Source organism: Vicia villosa, linkage group LG2 (assembly GCF_029867415.1).
Source record: "Vicia villosa cultivar HV-30 ecotype Madison, WI linkage group LG2, Vvil1.0, whole genome shotgun sequence".
Classification (NCBI taxonomy): domain Eukaryota; kingdom Viridiplantae; phylum Streptophyta; class Magnoliopsida; order Fabales; family Fabaceae; genus Vicia; species Vicia villosa.
In genome coordinates, this window is record NC_081181.1 from 12,048,404 (window position 1) to 12,068,433 (window position 20,030).

The 20,030-nt window shown below is 34.4% G+C and overlaps 4 protein-coding genes across 7 annotated transcripts; 3 read left to right on the plus strand and 1 right to left on the minus strand.

The window, feature by feature from the left end:
- Positions 1–2,885: 2,885 nt before the first annotated feature.
- Positions 2,886–5,563, plus strand: LOC131649184 (pentatricopeptide repeat-containing protein At5g08305-like). 4 transcript variants are annotated; one of them, XM_058918941.1, is made up of 3 exons: positions 2,886–3,080; positions 3,582–4,830; positions 4,945–5,563. In XM_058918941.1, exons 2-3 carry the CDS (start codon positions 3,639–3,641, stop codon positions 5,286–5,288), a joined length of 1,536 nt encoding a protein of 511 aa, XP_058774924.1. In that variant the 5' UTR covers positions 2,886–3,080; positions 3,582–3,638; the 3' UTR covers positions 5,289–5,563. The 4 variants fall into 4 exon arrangements, with proteins under 4 accessions (XP_058774924.1, XP_058774921.1, XP_058774922.1 ...); XM_058918938.1 differs by having other exon boundaries at positions 2,887–3,080; positions 3,582–5,563; XM_058918939.1 differs by having other exon boundaries at positions 2,887–3,076; positions 3,582–5,563.
- Positions 5,564–5,712: 149 nt separating this feature from the next.
- Positions 5,713–12,121, plus strand: LOC131649185 (dolichyl-diphosphooligosaccharide--protein glycosyltransferase subunit STT3A-like). Its single transcript, XM_058918942.1, has 13 exons — positions 5,713–6,504; positions 6,598–6,678; positions 6,764–6,895; positions 6,994–7,221; positions 7,605–7,748; positions 8,567–8,753; positions 8,827–8,924; positions 9,067–9,146; positions 9,235–9,322; positions 9,636–9,725; positions 9,827–9,910; positions 10,963–11,106; positions 11,935–12,121. The coding sequence occupies exons 1-11, from the start codon at positions 6,349–6,351 to the stop codon at positions 9,881–9,883; spliced, it is 1,341 nt and encodes a 446-aa protein (XP_058774925.1). The 5' UTR covers positions 5,713–6,348; the 3' UTR covers positions 9,884–9,910; positions 10,963–11,106; positions 11,935–12,121.
- A 433-nt stretch (positions 12,122–12,554) lies between these two features.
- LOC131649186 (WAT1-related protein At3g30340-like) lies at positions 12,555–13,865 on the minus strand. Its single transcript, XM_058918943.1, has 4 exons — positions 13,738–13,865; positions 13,232–13,634; positions 12,762–12,913; positions 12,555–12,678 (listed from the first exon to the last, which is right to left on the minus strand). The coding sequence occupies exons 1-4, from the start codon at positions 13,863–13,865 to the stop codon at positions 12,555–12,557; spliced, it is 807 nt and encodes a 268-aa protein (XP_058774926.1).
- Positions 13,866–18,279: 4,414 nt separating this feature from the next.
- LOC131645886 (uncharacterized) lies at positions 18,280–19,352 on the plus strand. Its single transcript, XM_058916084.1, has 2 exons — positions 18,280–18,453; positions 18,809–19,352. Exon 2 carries the CDS (start codon positions 18,811–18,813, stop codon positions 19,153–19,155), a length of 345 nt encoding a protein of 114 aa, XP_058772067.1. The 5' UTR covers positions 18,280–18,453; positions 18,809–18,810; the 3' UTR covers positions 19,156–19,352.
- The last annotated feature ends 678 nt before the right edge of the window (positions 19,353–20,030 follow it).

Consider the following 20,030-nt stretch of genomic DNA (forward strand, 5'->3'; position numbering starts at 1 on the left):
TGAAATTTGTCACCCTTTTTTAACTCCTCGTCAAACCTCATATACGGGTTGTAGAACATATCGACCGATGGCTCATCCTCGCCAAAGTTCAGGGTTGTGAAGTGCGCTGGCGGTGAGTACGCATGCGAATGAGGTATTAGAACTTGTTCTTCATCTTCGGAATCACGATTCACCAAGTCATCAACCACATATTCTACGTCGGTTTATTTTTCAACGAGATGTTTGGCATCTTGTTCATCGCCAACAACGAGATTAATAACTTGAGACTGAATAGTCTTAGACGGTTCAATTTGTTTCAGCATAATGTACAACTCTATATTCACGTAACCAGAATACTCATTGTTACGAAACATGTTTTGAACCTCTATGTCATTTTAAATCCCTGATCGATAAAACTTGACTGAGTTGTTATCAGAAAAAAATGGATATTGGTAGATAATTTGGGAGACTGTTTATTTAAGTTTGGACTCTAATTTCTTTTTCAGATACGAGAAAACAACTCTTATATTTAGACAAAAATGTGTAGAATCAGTGTTTCTAAATAGAAAGCCGGTTGTATCACATTCGTAGGTCTCACCATTTACGTGAGCTTTGATTTTGTATTATGGTACGAATTCCATATTTTGAGTGATTTTGTGAATGTTTTAGATGTGAATAAATGTTTGTGAATATTTGTGTATGAATGATATGAATAAATAGGAACACAAGTTATACATGCATGCAACATATTCAATACGTGAAAGACACAAAGTGGACAAGACAAGACATGCAAGATTCCCATCTAGCCACAAGCCTAGCGCACTAGCCCCATGCATGCATGCATGCAGTATGTGTCACGCATTTTCCCCATGCAGGATTTCCATGCCTATGCAAGCCGCCAATGTGAGTGGCGACAACTCCTAAAATAAAAAATATCCAATGCCAAATTCATCATTGAAACAAAATACCCCACATGGATGGCCAACGTATTTATGGTACGAAAGGCCGATAATATATGGCGCGTGTGTGTAGACTTCACAGATCTGAGCATCGCCTATCCCTAGAATCTATACCACTACCAAACATCTATAGTCTCATTGACTTATCGTCAGTCTACCACACGTTAAGTTTCATGGACGCCTACTCGGGATACAATCAAATATGGATAGATCCCTAAATACGTCCAAAATAGCTTTCATGTCAAACCACGACAACTACTACTACAATGTTATGCCCTTCGGCCTCAAGAACCCTGGCGCCACATACCAGTGACTCATGGATGTTGTATTCTCCCATCAGATAGGAAGGAACCTGGAGGCATACGTGTTACCTTGTAATTTTTGACACATGTATATGACAAGGCACAAGGTCTAATCTCTTGCAAGCAGATGTATGAATGTTGTTTTTTTTTTGGTTGAAGGAGTCTTAGTCGACCTGAAAGTTTGTTGCGTTTATTTCGGGTCGTCGAAATACAATGCCCATGGATCTCAGCCGAATCTTTCCTATTGGAGAGTCGAAGTCATAATGTTCTAAGGACTTAGAATTTTTTTAGTTATCTTGCTTCATTGAAGCGTAGTCGAGATAGATTTAAGTGAATTAAGACAAACGGGTTTTCAAAGACACGAGGAAGCTTGTGGGACAAAATTTTGCATGAATCAGGAAACGTGGCAGATTTTGCTTAGTCGGCCGTTATAGACGATTATTTAGGATCTCTATATAAGTAGCTTTTGTTTCCAGTTGTAGGGGTCCACATTTGTTATATTTCTTAAGAAACTCAAAATACCCGCGTCAAAGAGAGAAAAGAGTATCATTTGAAAAATGTATGTAAGCATGACATATTACAAATTTCAAACAACTCTATTTTTAATGCAGATTTAAAGATTTTTCTTTATTAATTCCTTTGTCAACATTTTACCCTTTTTCAATTTATACTTTCTAGTCAATTTCTTAGTTTTAGCCTTAAAACTTAAGTTTCAACAAGCATTTTTCAATTAAACTAAGCATCTACATCACTATAAATAAACATAAAATTGATAAGACTTTGGCATTATGTCCTAGGATTCTCTACTTGATCCTGCAAGTAATCTTTAATAAAGAGACTATAGATTGTTTACCAAAATTCAGGGTAAACAATGGGTCAATGATATGATTTTTAAAACTGGGGAAAAGTGTAGTCATGCCGACGATCTAAAAGACATCGTGCAATTCGTAAAGAGGTATGATGTGCACCCAAACCCCGCAAAGCATCGCCGATCATCAACAGGGTCTCTCACCTCACGTGAGTTGGTCCCTCAAACTACCTTAAAATACCACCATACAATACTTCTCGCTGCCGTGAGCAAGCCTTCACCATCAAAACGTGATATACACATATTAAGGCCTCTGAATCTCCCCGCCTTTGCAGGGACAGCATGCACATATGTACTCTTCAACCAGTACAAATTGTGTTTGGTACAATTTAAGTTGAATATGAACAAATTATTATCATTGTCGTTATCAATTACAAAAATTTTAATAAATTTTTATGTATTAATATAACTAAATTATTGATATTTATAAATTAGTAATATATATTAAAATAACTACTAATATTTGTTATTAAACATAAAATTAAATTCTTATATTTTATTAATATTATTGGACTAAAGTAATATGTATTTAAGATTTTTTTTAAAAGAAGTTTTAATTTGGATGATAACACTTGTGTCAATTACTATAATTTTATAAGAGAAAAAAAGAAGTGTAAAATATTTTTCATATGACAAATGAGAGAAGTGTATTCTATTAAAATTTTGATATGACACAGTAAATTTAAAAATATTAATCGGTTGTATTTGTAATATTGTTTTAATTTAATCGATATGAACCTTTAAACTCATTTTATAACTACAATTAACTTATACAATTAGTTTTTCTTGACATGATTTGAACTTAGAAGAATAAATAGCAACGAGCTGACTCCATCCAGTTTTAATTAATCTAAACATTAAAATATATATACCTCTGAATACCATCATATTTCATGAATTCATACAAAACCTCAAAGTTTATGAATTAATGATATTGATATTACTACTCTACATGAAACCAGTATTGTGTAGGTATTTTGTTTTATAATTTGAGTTTTAGGCTTCATTTACTTTTGTTATTTTTCAGCCCTTTTCTATCACTTATTGTTTCATTGTTGTTATCTTTTAGAAAATTTTGGTATCAAAGATTGGACTTCTGCCTGCAAGTTGTTTGATGAAATGCCTGAAAGAAATTGATAGCACTTGAATGAATTCAGATGCATTTCTATAGTAAAACAAATGGATTCATAATAAGCTTATTTTCTGCTCACTTTTTTCATATGTAGTTTATATTACAAGTTGAAATTTGATATAATCCATCAGTTTAGTTTTAAGGGTTTCAATTGAGGGATGTTGTTTTTCTTTAATTTGAAAATGAAGCATATTACATGTTTGATTAAATGTCTTTAGAGTGAATTCATTCTCATAATCCGTGTGTCATACTAGGCTGTTTGATTTAAGCTAATTTCTTTACGGTGTTTTAATTGATTCTGGTTTTGCTATTTGACATTCTGTTTATGTTGCTTTCGTCAGGTGTTCGCTCATGATACATACACTAAAAGTGTTTGACTTGGTGGTGTGACAAGATAAATGCTTGGTGGATCACTGTCTTGTAAAACTGCAGATATAAATGGAACTCTGCTCAACCTTCTTGGTAATTGCAAATCAATGCTTGAGCTGAAGAAGCTTCATGCTATTGGGATCTCTTTTGGTTTATCTCATGAAGACTCGTTTATGTACAAAATCCTTTCATTTTCTGCTCTGTCCAATTCAGGCGACATTGATTATTCCTACAGGGTTTTCTCCCAGCTTTCCAGTCCAACAATTTTTAGCTGGAATACAATCATAAGAGGCTATTCAAATAGCAAAAATCCAATTCATTCCCTATTTATTTATCTAAAGATGCTGCGACATGGGGTTGCACCAGACTACTTAACATACCCATTTCTCGTGAAGGCCTCAGCACGCCTTTCAAAACAGGAAAGTGGTGTATCTGTGCATGCCCAAATTATAAAAACTGGGCACGAGTCTGATAGATTTATCCAAAATTCTTTGATTCACATGTATGCTTCTTGCGGGAATATTATGTGGGCTCATAAAGTATTTGATAGTATGCAAGGAAAAAATTTGGTTTCATGGAATTCCATGTTAGATGGTTATGCCAAGTGTGGAGAAATGGCTTCGGCTCAGAAAGTTTTTGAGTCAATGCAGGAGAGGGATGTTCGGTCATGGAGCTCTTTGGTTGATGGTTATGTGAAGGCTGGAGAGTACAGGGAAGCTATGGCCATCTTTGAAAAGATGCGGGCTGTTGGTCCCAAAGCCAATGAAGTGACTATGGTGAGTGTCTTGTCTGCTTGTGCACATCTTGGCGCTCTAGAAAAAGGGCGAATGATGCACAAGTATATTGTTGACAATTGTTTACCAATGACAATGGTCTTGCAAACTTCTCTTGTGGACATGTATGCTAAATGTGGGGCAATAGAGGAGGCTTTGTTTGTATTTCGGGGCGTCTCAAAGAGTCAAACTGACGTGTTCATTTGGAATGCAATGATTGGAGGTCTTGCCACACATGGGTTAGTGGAAGAATCTCTTAAATTGTTTAAGGAAATGCAAATGTTCGGCATCCGATCCGATGAGATCACATACCTCTGCTTGTTGGCTGCCTGTGCCCATGGAGGACAAGTTAAAGAAGCATGGTACTTCTTTGAGAGCCTTGTTAAATGTGGCATGACACCTACAAGTGAGCACTATGCTTGCATGGTAGACGTGCTGGCGCGTGCAGGTCAATTAACCACTGCATACCAATTTATTTGTCAAATGCCCATAGAACCATCAGCTTCCATGTTAGGTGCTCTTTTTAGTGGGTGTATTAACCATAGAAATTTAGATCTTGCAGAAACAGTTGGCAGGAAGCTTATTGATCTAGATCCAAACAATGATGGAAGATATATTGGCTTGTCAAATGTATATGCAGTTGTCAAACGTTGGGATGATGCAAAGAGCATGAGAGAAGCCATGGAAAGAAGAGGAGTGAAAAAATCACCTGGGTTTAGTTTTGTTGAAATATCTGGGATCCTTCATAGATTTATTGCCCACGATAAAACACACCCTGATTCAGATGAAACTTATTCTATGCTACATTTTGTTGTCTGTCAAATGAAACATGGTTGCCGCCAGCACAATCAGGAGGAGAATTTGTTGAATGATACATCAATAGAAGATGATTTGATTCTCTTTTGAGTAGATTGCGTTAAAGTTTGTAGCAGTTAACATTTGTTGTGGAAGAGTTATTGCACAAGACCTACATGTCGGTTACAGGCGTAAGGAATGTAACTACCATTTCACATTGTGAAAACAAGTTTGTGCACTCTAACAAGTAATAACTAGATAAAAGCCTCGAAAAACCTGATGGTTCTGGAATTGTTGGCAGTTTGTTGACCATGTTGTTTACTACATATGTTTGTGGACACAGTTTAAATACGTAAATAAATATCAAATCAATAGTCTTATTTATATTTATGATTTGAGTCAATAATTTCTATCTGTAAGATTTGAAATTAAGAATTTACATCAAAGGAAATTAAATTAGCCTCTTTCCTACTCCAAACTGAGGGGCATCAATTAAAATAGTGGTTCTGATTATTTCAAATGTGGTAGAAAATATCTTAGTTGAAACTAGTAGGCATCCATTGATTCGACCCCTGACCTTTCATACCAGAAAACTTAAGGACTTAAATCTGCGCCCTTGTTGGTGCAAAATTGTTGGTTTTAGGGTGTTTGTAAAGGTTTGTTTTGAGCTTTAGAAGCACCACTCTGTCAACTTGCCAAAATACTATGCTTTACATCTCCTTTAAGTACTTTTTTTTTTGGGGATATAAAACCTATCAAATTTGAACAATATTCATAAGTCTTAATTTGACAGACTCCAGATGATCTTGCACTAATTAAAAAGTATTTGTTTTTGACTATTTGAAGAATCCATACTAGGTAGGTGAAATCTTAAACTGGTTGCAGATACTAGATACTACAGAAGGATGGAAGTTGAACTTTCACAGTGAATTTGCGAAGCAAGAGAGATGGAGTTTTTTTTAATTGTGGTGAATGGATACAATATATTTTGATCAAATTAAGCTGATATCATTTTCTGTGCAAAAAAGTTGTAAAGTAGCTTACTCCACCTAGTGGAAAAAGGCTCTATTGTTTCTTACATTACATCCTTTGTTAACTCTGTTGTTAATTACTCATACACATGCAATCTCTTAAAGCTAATTATCTAATTATTATGTGTGTGACCTAAATTATGAAGTATTTATCAATTCATTTGTTGGGTTTCAGTATTTATGCAAGCAAGTACATACTAATCATTGCTAGTGTTAGTGAGCATCAGCCGCCAACTTGGCCTTCTTACTTTATGGACATCAATGTCTTGGCGTTTCTGGTTCCAGCTGGCATTATCGTGAGTTCTCTTGCTGAAAAGGTCTTTTGTTTGATTTTCTCATAGTATTCTGAGAAGCTCTTAATTTAGTCATGTTGGTTCTTACTGTTGCAGGCTTGCTTTTCGCCTGTATCTGATGCTAGCTCTTTTGTGATACATTATATTGTTACATCGGTGTATTTTTCTGGTGTCATGGTATGGAACTATTGGGACTGCAGTATTTCAACTTATAGCATTTTTTATTTCATTTTATTGACTACCCAATATCATCAAATATCAGGTTCGCCTGATGCTTGTGCTTGCTCCAGCGGCTTGCATCTTGTCTGGAATTGCTCTTTCTCAAGCTTTTGATGTTTTCACTAGATCAATTAAATTTCAGCTACCCAGTCTCTCAGTTGATTCTCATATTGATGTAAGCATTTGTTCTTTAATTGTCATCAGATTTGACATTGCTTCCTTTTAGTCACTCAATGAGTTATCCTTGTTCAAATTGTGCTTTTGATTATCAAGGCTGGAGGTGCCAGTTCTGAAAGTGTTGTGCCAGATGATACTGTGAAGACTGATAAAACTGAGGACACACCTAAGGAACGGACCTCAAAAAAGAGCAAGAGGAAGGAAAAGGAACCTGTGGAAAAGCCTCCTAGCAAGTCACAAATTAAGAAAAGGCTTTCGGTTTTACCTCTGGAAACATCCATTATTGCTATTGTCTTACTTATATTGTTGGGTGCCTTCTATGTGGTAATTTCCAAATCATCCCGTCATTCATTTGAAGTTAACTAGGTTTCTGAACCATAATAATATTTTCAAATTATCTTTTACTTTTCAATATATGTTTTTGTTCCCCACTAGGAATTTAATATTAGTTATTCCTTTTTATTTAACTTAATGTATTTCTTTATTATTACTTCACAATTTACTTTTATTTTTAGATAAATTCCTGGTTGTTTGTTAAATCGGTGCTGGTTTGTACACAATTAGGTCTATAATGTCATCTTTTATTGATATTTTGTTATTGTCTTTCTGAAAACAGTCAACAAGGCATCCTCATGGTGCAGTGTATGTCAATAAAAAAATCTTTCTTGATGTTTACAGTGACCTTATTATCTTGATCTCTCCTGTAGGTTCACAGTGTATGGGCAGCAGCAGAAGCTTATTCAGCCCCTTCTATCGTCCTAACATCACATTCACACGACGGGCTTCATGTTTTTGATGATTTTAGAGAGGCTTATGCTTGGTTGAGTCATAACACAGAAGTAGATGATAAAGTAAGTTTCACGGCATTTCCATATTTTTCTGCTGAAACATATGAATTTGCTTCTGTAAGAACTTTATAATCTGTTGTAACACTTTGGTATGTACTGTTTTTAAAGAGGGACACTTTGGAATGAACTATCAGTGTCTCTTGTCTGTCAAGTTCGACATACTGATTAATGATCTTCTATCTGCATAAGACTGCATGATTTTGTTGATTCTAATCTTGAAATAGATGTCTTAAAATTTAACATTTTTTTTGCAACGTACATTCAAATATACAAAATGTGATGTGATCGGTGATGCCACTGTAGGTTGAGCAAGTTGCCATTGAGGCTGCAGATGATGAAATTTCACTATTTTGTATTTTCTATAGTTTGATATTATGGATTGTGAAATGCCATTAGACTAGAGATGGCTTACTTGATGTTTTGTATTAATTTGGGGCATTATCCCTAGCTTGTAAAAAAACAATTGGTCCCACTAACATTTTGATTCCTTTCTCATTTTTGTGTGTGGCTAGTTGTTGAGTAGAAATTATCAATCATTATATTTGAATCACTAGTACTACACTCTTTGACGCGTTCTAGTTATCAGAATATTAAAATTTATGAACTTGTGGGAAGATCTTCATAGGTAGGCTTATCAACCCTTTAGTATTTAATAATATTTAACATTGTTTAATGTTGAATCCATGATATATTCGATCACTCAAGTCAAATGGATAGTTTATGGCTTAAGTTTCTAAATTGTTATCCTCCATAAGATTACTCCCCCACTTCCAATTAAAAGAAAATCAAAAGTTAAATTTACTTCTCAAAATTTCTTGTAGGTGGCTTCTTGGTGGGATTACGGATATCAAACAACTGCAATGGCTAACCGAACTGTTATCGTTGACAATAATACCTGGAATAACACGCATATTGCTACTGTTGGTACTGCAATGTCTTCTCCAGAAAAGGCTGCTTGGGAAATTTTCCACTCTTTGGATGTCAAATATGTTCTTGTTGTCTTTGGAGGTCAGCTGCTTTTTTCATATTCGGATTATCAAAGTCATTCTCTTCTGATTTGTTGCTCCGTGCTTATTATTAGGATTGGTGGGGTATCCCAGTGATGATATTATTAAGTTCCTGTGGATGGTTCGTATTGGAGGGGGTGTATTCCCTCACATAAAGGAACCTGATTACTTGGTAAGTCATACTTGAAATTTTGGCTGTTTAATCTGGGCATCGATATATGATTTTCTAAAACAGACGATACTCTAGCTGCTTTCATTAATTGCTCAGCTTATTAGTAGTGTTAACCCTTCTTTGTTTTCAACTTCTTCAAAAGAGGGATGGCCAATATCGAATTGATTCTATGGCCACACCAACAATGCTTAACTCCCTCATGTATAAGCTTTCATATTACAGGTCAGTTTCATTGTAAAATTGGCTTTAAAAAATTATCTGTTTTCAACTGTTAGGCTGCTTAACTACCCTCTACATTGGTTTGCTACAGATTTGTGGAGACAGACGGTAAAGCATTTGACAGAGTGAGGCGGACAGAGATTGGAAAGAAACATTTCAAACTTACGCATTTTGAAGAGGTCAGATTATTTTTTATTAGTCTGCTCTGTGCACTTAGGGAGGGAGGGTAATATGAAATTAATCTATTATGAGTTTTGTCTGGCTGTCTAAAATATATGATGATACTGAAATTAATTTATACTTAGTGTGTGGCAAGATGAATTCACATACTGAACCGATCATGGTATCTGTTCTACAATATCTGATAATTTACCAAGTGTTTATCTATGCTGGCATATTTTGTTGTTATATTCATCACAGCAATCATTCTTTCTAATATTCTTTTCAGTGCTTGTTTTGGTTTTCTGATGTAAGTCACTTAAATGCATTCAGGTGTTCACAACCCACCATTGGATGGTGCGGTTATACAAGTTGAAACCTCCAAAGAACAGGATTCGGGGAAAGATTAAAAAAACAAAATCTGTAAGAATATAATTCTTTTCATCTACTTAGATTCCTTGTTAATATTTGATTGGAAATAACTTCAGCTAGACATAACTGGTCTCTCGTCTTATGTTTTGCAGAAATCAACCCCAAAAACTGTCTCAAAAAGGAAAGGACTAAAAAGGAACCCTTTTTAGTTTAGTTTTCAGTTTATTTATTAGTTGGTAAGCATATTTATTAGTATGCACTTCATGTACACATGTATACAGCTAATAGAAAGGTCATGGAGAGATTTTGCAGGCATTGTTAGTTACAATCTCTTGAGTATCAAATGATAAACAATTTTTGGAATTACATCTTTTTGGACTGAACTGGGAAGATCTCATTTTTAGGATTAAGATGCTTTTGAGCAAATTTCGTTGATATAAATATTCTTGGCATTTCTCTTTTAGGGTTGAAATCTAGAAAATCCTGAATTAGTTAACGGTATTTATTGTTCCCGATGAAATGGATAAATGAATCTCGATGCATGTTAAGTTTGTTAGAGATCATTAACTAGTTTCTTGCACTTGGTTTGTCATCAATAAGGCTCTAAATAGAGCAAATGTATCACCTTTCATTATCTTTTCATATTGTTCCCCAAGAGATTTTTGTCTCAATCATTAAACTCTCAAGCTTCCTTTTCACCTTCTTCTCCTTATCCTTCTAATTTTCAACATGGTATTAGAGTGATACTTTCCACCTTGCATCATCAAACCAGAACCACCTTCCATCCGCAGTCTTCTGCAAAACCTCTTTTCATTGTCAGTTTTGAGATTCTCATTCAATCTTGAAAGCCCTTAAGGTTTCTTTTTCTCTTCATCCCCACATTCTTTGATTTCCAACAATTTTTCACTGCCATATTCAAGCTGTTGCTGCTCAAATAATTTTATTTAGCAGACCATATTTTTTGCATACTACTACAAATGAAAATAAGGGATAGAACTTAACACACATTTATTAGGTATTTAATATTTAGTTATTCCTTTTTATTTAACTTAATGTATTTCTTTATTATTACTTCACAATTTACTTTTACTTTTAGATAAATTCCTGGTTGTTTGTTAAATCGGTGCTGGTTAGTACACAATTAGGTCTAAAATGTCATCTTTTATTGATATTTTGTTATTGTCTTTCTGAAAACAGTCAACAAGGCATCCTCATGCTGCAGTGTATGTCAATAAAAAAATCTTTCTTAATGTTTACAGTGACCTCATTATCTTGATCTCTTCTGTAGGTTCACAGTGTATGGGCAGCAGCAGAAGCTTATTCAGCCCCTTCTATCGTCCTAACATCACATTCACACGACGGGCTTCATGTTTTTGATGATTTTAGAGAGGCTTATGCTTGGTTGAGTCATAACACAGAAGTAGATGATAAAGTAAGTTTCACGGCATTTCCATATTTTTCTGCTGAAACATATGAATTTGCTTCTGTAAGAACTTTATAATCTGTGTTGTAACACTTTGGTATGAGCTGTTTTTTAAAGAGGGACACTTTGGAATGAACTATCAGTGTCTCTTGTCTGTCAAGTTCGACATACTGATTAATGATTTTCTATCTGCATAAGACCGCATGATTTTGTTGATTTCAATCTTGAAATTTATGTCTTAAAATTTAACATTTTTTTTGCAACGTACATTCAAATATACAAAATGTGATGTGATGTGATCGGGGATGCCACTGTAGGTTGAGCTAGTTGCCATTGAGGCTGCAGATGATGAAATTTCACTATTTTGTATTTTCAATAGTTTGATATCATGGATTGTGAAATGCCATTAAGACTAGAGATGGCTTACTTGATGTTTTGTATTAATTTGGGGCATTATCCCTAGCTTGTAAAAAAACAATTGGTCCCACTAACATTTTGATTCCTTTCTCATTTTTGTGTGTGGCTAGTTGACGAGTAGAAATTATCAATCATTATATTTGAATCACTAGTACTACACACTTTGATGCTTTCTAGTTATCAGAATAGTAAAATTTATGACCTCGTGGGAAGATCTTCATAGGTAGGCTTATCAACCCTTTCATATTTAGTAATATTTAACATTGTTTAATGTTGAATCCATGATATATTCGATCACTCAAGTCAAATGGATAGTTTATGGCCTAAGTTTCTAAATTGTTATCCTCAATAAGATTAATCCCCCCATTTCCAATTAAAAGAAAACAAAAGTTAAATTTTACTACTCAAAATTTCTTGTAGGTGGCTTCTTGGTGGGATTACGGATATTAAACAACTGCAATGGCTAACCGAATTGTTATTGTTGACAATAATACCTGGAATAACACGCATATTGCTACTGTTGGTACTGCAATGTCTTCTCCAGAAAAGACTGCTTGGGAAATTTTCCACTCTTTGGATGTCAAATATGTTCTTGTTGTCTTTGGAGGTCAGCTTCTTTTTTCATATTGATTTGACCCCTGACCTTTCATACAAGAAAACTCAAAAAGGTATTGCTAGGAGAATTAACTATGACTAGCAAATATTATTAGGTGCCTATATATCCTTGCATCACAAATCTGATGTTGATGTCTTTAGTTCTGTTGGAGATGCCTGTGTGAATTGATAGAATCTACATACGGTATTGATTGTAGCAAATTTAAAATAAAATCATGCTAGTATTGAAGAGGGCTGTCCATTATGCTTTTGAAATGAAAATATTCAAAATACCTTATACGGTTATACCATTCCACATGCTTTTGTGAAACAACTTTTGTACATCAGCTTTTTTTTTGTAGAAATATAAAAATTAAACCAAGAGTTTACACTCATGTTGCAGAGTATAGTACATCAATTGTTCATTCATGTTGTGATTGGTGGAATTATCGTTGACATTCTACATCTTGATTTTCTTGTGTATCCTTCATGACACATTGCTCTTCCTCAATACTTTTTCCCCATAAAAGAATATACATGCCAAAAATAACCAAGGCAGATCCTGCAATACTGCTTATAGCAGTTAGGGATACATTAGGTGCAATGAAAGAAAGAAAAGGTGAAATCATAGAAGAGTGAAAAAAGAAATCAACCTTCCCAAGTATATTTCCTCCTTTAGTATTGAGAAATCGAGAACAGCTACGAATATTTGTAAAAGAGGGGTAAATGCTGCAGTAAAAACTGGACCCCTTTGTTTGACACACCATGACATTGCGACATAGCACAACCCCGATCCCACCAATCCCTAAGATCACATAAATATTTTGAGTTCTAAGATTTCTATATTTAGTCATGAACTTCACAATTAGTTTTGAAAAGGATTTGAATTTGCTACAATCAATAATTCACGCTGTCAGCACATGGGTGGCAGTTCAATCAAGATCAGACGATGCCGAAAGAAAATAATTGATTTTTTTGCTTGAAATCTGACTATCCAATCTTGATCCAACGACCACGTTGTCCTGGCTGCGTGAAATCGTGAGATTTTTTACTGCACCCAAATCCTTTTGAAAACCTTGTACATGATGTGTGTATTTCATTTCATCGCAAAGAGCATACTTACAGAATATATTATACACACTATTTCTAGCTTTCCTTTGAGGATCCATGAGCCATTCTTTCCCTTGATGACCAAAGTTAATATTGTTGATTGAATAGTAGCAAAAAGTGACAAAATAGCAGTGCTAGAGTATTGATATGGATACTTTTTGCTAATCTTTGCTTGTAGAACAAACCATGAAGACCACAAAATGCAACCTGCAGTCAGAAGTATTGATCCTACAATCCATTTCTCTAACTTTGCAGCTGGTGGCCCATTTGTATCTCTATGTGCTATGTGTTGAGATTGTGGGTTGTTTAAGGGAATTCCTTTATAAAGGGCTAACACCAAAACTCCACCAATACACACAATTGCTCCCAAGGTTTTGGCTTTGCCACTCTTGATTTTCAAGTTCACCTTCTCTATCCTAGAAAATTTTCAAACCAAAAGGTAATTAATTAAAAACTTATTATAGTTATATTAATACCGCAATCAAGTAATTAGTAATTACGTCTTTTTGTTTAACTTACCCAAATGGAAGTGACATGATGAATGTAAATACAGGTACCATGTTGAGGAATGCACATGAGACTGTAGCAGATGTATACCCAAGTCCAAGAAGAAACAGGTATTGGGGAAGTGTTACTCTGAAAGGCATTCATAGAATGTTATTTATTTGATAACTATAGTATTAGCACAGAACTATAAGCGTGTTCTTCCGTCCCGATAATTCATACCCGACAAGAGCAGATAGAAAAAGGAGACATATTATGCGAGCCTCCAGTTTGTGTTTCCTGTAAAAAAAAATTTGAAAACTGCTTCAATATATAGGCCCAAACAAGTTATAAATAAGTTGTACCAACCAAACACCAAAAGACGAATACCCTTCATAGAACCATGCAATAGGTGTCATGAAGACGAATGAAATTGCTTGTCGATATGTTACAATTGACATGTAGTCCATTCCTTCATTGAGAACCATTTTGAGAAGTAAATTGACAAAAGCAAGAGCTAAGTTAACTATAATCAAGGTAGTAACTGGCTTGCACAATACATGGCATTGCATCTTGAAAATCCCCTCTTTCAAATTCGTAGTTTGTTGTTAGTTTTGGAAGGAATGGTTTGATGCAAGTTGTTTTCTTCAATATATAGAGGAGTTATTAACCTCATAGAACCAACATGATTAACATTCCTTCGTCGCATCAACACTTTTTAGAGATTCTACTTGGTGACTCTTTTAGCCATATTTTTCTCATTCCCTTACTACTATTCCCTTGCTCGAGTTAAGCTTACTGAAGTAAAGCAGTGCTAATAAAACCACGTTTTATATACATTATAAATATATACCTTTCTCAATTGATATCAGAATAACTATATTCTTTTATGAATGAATATAATCCAAAGTAATGAAAGGATGTTATGTTACTGTTCTTAGAACCATTAGCTTCTTATTCTTTTGACGAAATTTCCAAGTGGTTGTGACTTGTATGCATCATTAGAAATTAGAAAGTAGAAAGTAGAGACACATATGACATTCTTGTTTCCAACTCCTTTAGGTTACTGTTTCCATGCTTTAATTGGAACCTAGTTTTATATTACTTGTAAGAACAAAATGTCAAATCATGGCAGAAGATAGAAGGTAGCAGAAAGTTGAAAGGTTCTCTTTGAATGGAATGCAAATTATTGGCATGGAAAATATGGTTAAATGTATTTAGTTTCATCACATAAGATATGTAAATATATAAGCAAGAGTAGTTTCTCCTTGATACTTTGGGTATATGATTTCTGCACTTTTTTCACATGGAATGAAAAGCAGTGAATATGCACATTTGCTCCTTAAATTGTATTTAGATTTTCAACATAGTCAGTCTCTAAGTTTTGCAAATTCAAAATTTATTAGCCCCTATTAAGGGTGGAGTTACATTTGGGACAAGGGGTGATCATGTTACCCCAAACACCCCAAATTTTTTATTTTATGAAGTAGGTAAAATATTTTCCAATAATTAGTTTTGTATAAATATTTTTTGTTGTAAATTTTGTATGAATATTAAGCCACTAAGACTTCAAAGTCGAGGGTTCGACTCCTATCACTACCATTTTTTGTTTTGTTTAGTGTTATTTAAAACAAATTTGAGATTAGACATGACAACAAAACTCGTATTCGTGGATATTTGTCTAAATTTGTCTTTTGTGTATGACGATGAAAATTCTTTTTGATTGAGTTCAAATTTAAGTTTGTGTTTTTACTATTTTAAAAGATAGTATCCATCCCAAAATTTGACGTGGTTGATAATTTTTAGAAATATTTTTTATGATTTAGAATATTAATTGTTTAATTAATACATTAATATTTTAGTTTGTATTTTATTATTTGAGATATATGTGAATAATTTTAGGATTATTTTAATTTATTATTTTTAATGTATGTTAATGTTTGTTAAAGTTAGTTACTAATTATAGATTTGATAAAATTGACTGTTTCATTTTTAAAAAAATTACTATGATGTGGGAATACTCAAATTCATTTGGGACAAATATTTATTGCAATCTCGGTACGATCTAGTCGTTGTACATCTGATAACGCTGCGATTTGTGTTGATTAAGATGAAGCCTTATAAAAGCAAGGATGTTTTCACTTGTTTCACTTATGTTCATCCACTTTGTTTTCACTCTTTAACACATGTTTTCCATTTTTTTCACATTTTTCATCTCCATCTTAATTTTTTCCTTATCATACCTATATGGCTCCCAAAAAGTCAAGATGCCTTCGCAAGTGGCTAAACACCTCAACCATACTAATTGTTGCCCTTCGTGATGTTCTTAATCCCCAAATTGGAGAGAGATGGCATGTCGTTTAAACATTCAAGTTCAATAGCGAATGCAAGTTCGAGACAAGAGATTTGAGGGAATAATAATAATATCTAGAATCTTCGATTTGTTATACAAAAGGAAATGAGTCAAGCTCAACATTTTAGTGGAAGAGTCAAATTAATCCACTGCCTTGGATTTTTTTTTTTGCAAACGCTCATGACCATTTAAAATTGAAAATTGAAAACTATTTATATGAAAACAATGTTTATATATATATATATATATATATATATATATATATATATATATATATATATATATATATATATATATATATATATATATATATATATATATATATATATATATATATATAATCGTACCTGATCAGATGGATCGTCAAGGCCTGCACGAAACTGGATCTTTGAGAAGTGGAGGGGGGTGTACCTTCAAGTTACTCCGATGCTAAAGTAAGAAGATGAGCAATTAGAGTGCAAGTACGAGCTAAAGGTTAGAAGAGAATGAATACCTGACCCTCTAGTGAAAGAGGGTATTTATAGCCCCTAGTGCTGGGCCATGATCTCGCTACTAGGCTGGATTCCCAGGCCTAATTAGGAGATTGCCAGATTTCCTAGGCGGAAATATTGAAGATGCGTGAGTGCTCTCCGTCCTGGTCAACCACTCTGAAGTTCAAGGGAGACGCGATATTTTAGGGACTACGTGGATTCTGTGTTATACGGGGGGTTGAATGTGAAGGAACCCTACGAGGAGAAGGGTCCTCGGAGGAGCAGGTGCTCGCGGGGAGCACGCTTGACATGCTTGGGTCTAGGTGAGGAGGTAGGTCCTCGTCATGCAGGGTGCTCGCAGGGAGCACTCATGCCGGACACCAGATAGCTTGCTCCAGTGCCGTCGGGTCCTCGAGGAGACGAGCACTGTTTGCCCTTTATGGGTTCAGAGATGCTTTGGACCTCTAAGGTTAAGTGGGCCGAAAATAGATTGAGCCGAATCTTGGCCCAGTCCAGAATAATATATATATATATATATATATATATATATATATATATATATATATATATATATATTATTTAACATAAAACTATACCATTAAATAGTTAATATAAATAATTATTTTGAATGAGAAAATATACCTAATTATTTTAATAATAGTGAATAATAAAGAGTTAATAAGAACACTATTTTAATAATAATGAGTATATATATTTTGTTTTGGACTATCCCAATTATTTCAATTGGTTCAATCCACTCCTTGACTCAATACGCATTGGTCCAACACACTGTCCACAAGCAAAAACACATCCCTTTCTGCTGAGCACGACTGGTGATCAACCGAGCACGCGGAGATCCCGTCCTCGGCAACGACTAGTTCCCCCGAGCACGACCAATCGGAACCCAGTCTAATAGTCTCCTATATTCTGGGCCGCAAATAGCGCCCAAGCCCACGAAAATGGGGATCCAATCGAAAGAGACCATTATAAATAGCTCTCTACCTCTAGAGAGCAAGGTAACTCATTTCTCTCACCCAAAATCTAATACTTTATGTTGTACCTCTTCGTTCCTTCAACCCTTTTTTCTCTCAACTATCACTGAAGATCAAGCCTACCGTTGCTGACCACCTGTTCAACAGGAAAGAACATATTTCATATAAATATACATTTTTAATAGAATATAAGTAATTGTTTGTTTGATAATAGTGAGTAAGAAAGAGTTATTAGGAGTTAATAAATTTTTATTATTCGGAAATAATTATTATTAATAAAAATATTTTAAATTATAACTACCGAAATATTTTAAAAATATGCAAAAAATATTACTAGTTAGATGAATGAGAAAAAATGAAATGCACCTGATAGACATGCATCAAAATAAATCTCATTTTTAATTTTAAAAAAGTGAAATTATATGACAAATTAAAATATTTTAATTGGTTGTATGTGTAAAACTGTGCACTATCTTTAAATCTAATTGAATTATAAAAGAAAAATTAAGTTGATTTTATTTCATTTCCTTTATTTTATTTCAATTTGGAGTTAATAATTCCTTTATTATCAACTTTTTGAAAAATTTATAAAAAAAATATGAACTAATCTAAATTAATTTTACATTCTTAATCAATGAGTAATGACAATCACAAACACGTAATTCGTATCCGTTATGTAAAACTGAAAATTTTAAATTATTTATATGAAAATAATATATTTTTATTTGATGCCGGTCATTAAAAACTAATTCATTCCGTTGAAAATTCTCATTATTTCTAATTTCTATTTTGAACATTTTGAAGAATTTTCACCAGATTGGGTTTTAATTGAGTTCTTCTTTCGCATTTAACCTAGCCAAGCCGCCACCACTGTAATTCAACCACGCGCCGCTTATTCATCCGTCACCTTCCTCCTCCTTCCGCCGTGACTCTTCAGGTTTCTCTCTCCACATTTCCTTTCAATTTTTTTTACTATAGCCGCCCCAAATCTCCACGACGGCAGCCACTCACGCCGTTTCGTTATCGTTAAACGAATCTGAGGCAGCCGCGACAGTGATGTGCTGTCGCCGGAACCGGCCGCTCTCCTCCACACAGCCACAATCACGCCACTATTTACCGCAATTAACTACCTAGGGTTTAGGATTATTCATTCCAATCACAGTTTTCTAATATTCCAGAAATTCGATAGTTTATAATATCTTTCTTCATTTCTTGCATTATATCTGATTCTATCCGATTCTGTTACGCGGAAACTATATTCTGATTTCAACTTTGATTACATTGCAAAACAGATATGGTTATTCCACCTCCGGTAAGGCCTCCAAGGATTATAAATTTCCTCAAACCCTATGTTTTGAAGATGCATTTCACAAACAAGTACGTCACTGCTCAAGTCATCCACACTCCGACTGCTACCGTAGCTTCTTCCGCAAGCTCGCAGGAGAAAGCCTTAAGATCGACGTTGGAAACTACTCGCGATGTTGCTGCCGCTGCGAAGATCGGGAAGCTACTTGCAGAGCGGCTTTCGCTTAAGGACATTCCTGCTGTTGCTGTTCACTTCAAGAGAGAACAGCGGTATCACGGAAAGGTAAAGGCTGTTATTGATTCTCTAAGGGAGGCTGGTGTTAAGCTGCTTTGAGTTGTGGTTTTTATGTGTTTTGTTTGTTGTATATGGAAGAGATCGTCTTTGTTGAATGTTGTCTTTGCGAATGAAGAGTATGAAGAATGATATGTTTTGTATTGTTTTGGTAGAAAATAAGATCACTGATGCTAAACCCGAGCTCCTCGTGTTTCTTTTTAACAATGTTATATAAGATGACTGTTGTTTTGATCTAATGGTGTTTATCTTCTTCATCAAGCCCTAGGGTTAGGTTTATGGCAATCTTCGGAGCGGTTGATTGAGTTAATTCGTAGTTGATTTATGTCATAGAGATTCAACCAAGTTTTACATTGGTTGTTGACTGTATAACACACCCCTATCATTTTATCCGGATTTGGGATTAGCTATGCATAGCAAAGCTAACATAGGCTGAATTTAGTTTGTCTACTATCTAGTGAATGATGTTGTGGTAGTTTTATGTATGAAGTTAAACAATTCTTGTTAGAGAATCTCTTTTTTCAACTAGTAATCAAGTTTCTTTTATCATAGCCTATCCTGCACCGGGGAGATTGTTACTGTAATGGAATGGCATTATATCAGTAGAGCATCACTTGTTAATTTGGTTACTAGAAATACACTACTAGTTTGTTGTGCTAATATGCTGCCTTGCTGGGGGAAGGTGTTCAGTCCCTGTTTTCTTTTCTCAAATGGAAGTAAGGATTTTAATTTGTGTCAATTTATTGTTGCTTGTTCTTGAATATAACTTGGGTATAGGAGTTAAGTATGGGGATTGAAGGGGAAAAGGAGGATTTGTTGAGTATGGGAATTGAGAAAATTGATTTTGATTTTGGGGACATCACGGATGAAATGAAAATCAGGTCTATGGATGAAAATGATTTTGGTTTTTAAAAATC

Coding starts and splice junctions, on each gene's coding strand:
- LOC131649185 (XM_058918942.1), top strand. CDS start 6,349: ATGAAGTATTTATCAATTCATTTGTTGGGTTTCAGTATTTATGCAAGC. Junction 6,505..6,597: donor TGGTTCCAGCTGGCATTATC/GTGAGTTCTCTT, acceptor TTACTGTTGCAG/GCTTGCTTTTCGCCTGTATC. Junction 9,147..9,234: donor TATAAGCTTTCATATTACAG/GTCAGTTTCATT, acceptor GGTTTGCTACAG/ATTTGTGGAGACAGACGGTA.
- LOC131645886 (XM_058916084.1), top strand. CDS start 18,811: ATGGTTATTCCACCTCCGGTAAGGCCTCCAAGGATTATAAATTTCCTC.
- LOC131649186 (XM_058918943.1), bottom strand. CDS start 13,865: ATGCCTTTCAGAGTAACACTTCCCCAATACCTGTTTCTTCTTGGACTT. Junction 13,635..13,737: donor ATCATGTCACTTCCATTTGG/GTAAGTTAAACA, acceptor AAAATTTTCTAG/GATAGAGAAGGTGAACTTGA. Junction 12,679..12,761: donor GAGGAAATATACTTGGGAAG/GTTGATTTCTTT, acceptor TGCTATAAGCAG/TATTGCAGGATCTGCCTTGG.
- LOC131649184 (XM_058918938.1), top strand. CDS start 3,639: ATGCTTGGTGGATCACTGTCTTGTAAAACTGCAGATATAAATGGAACT.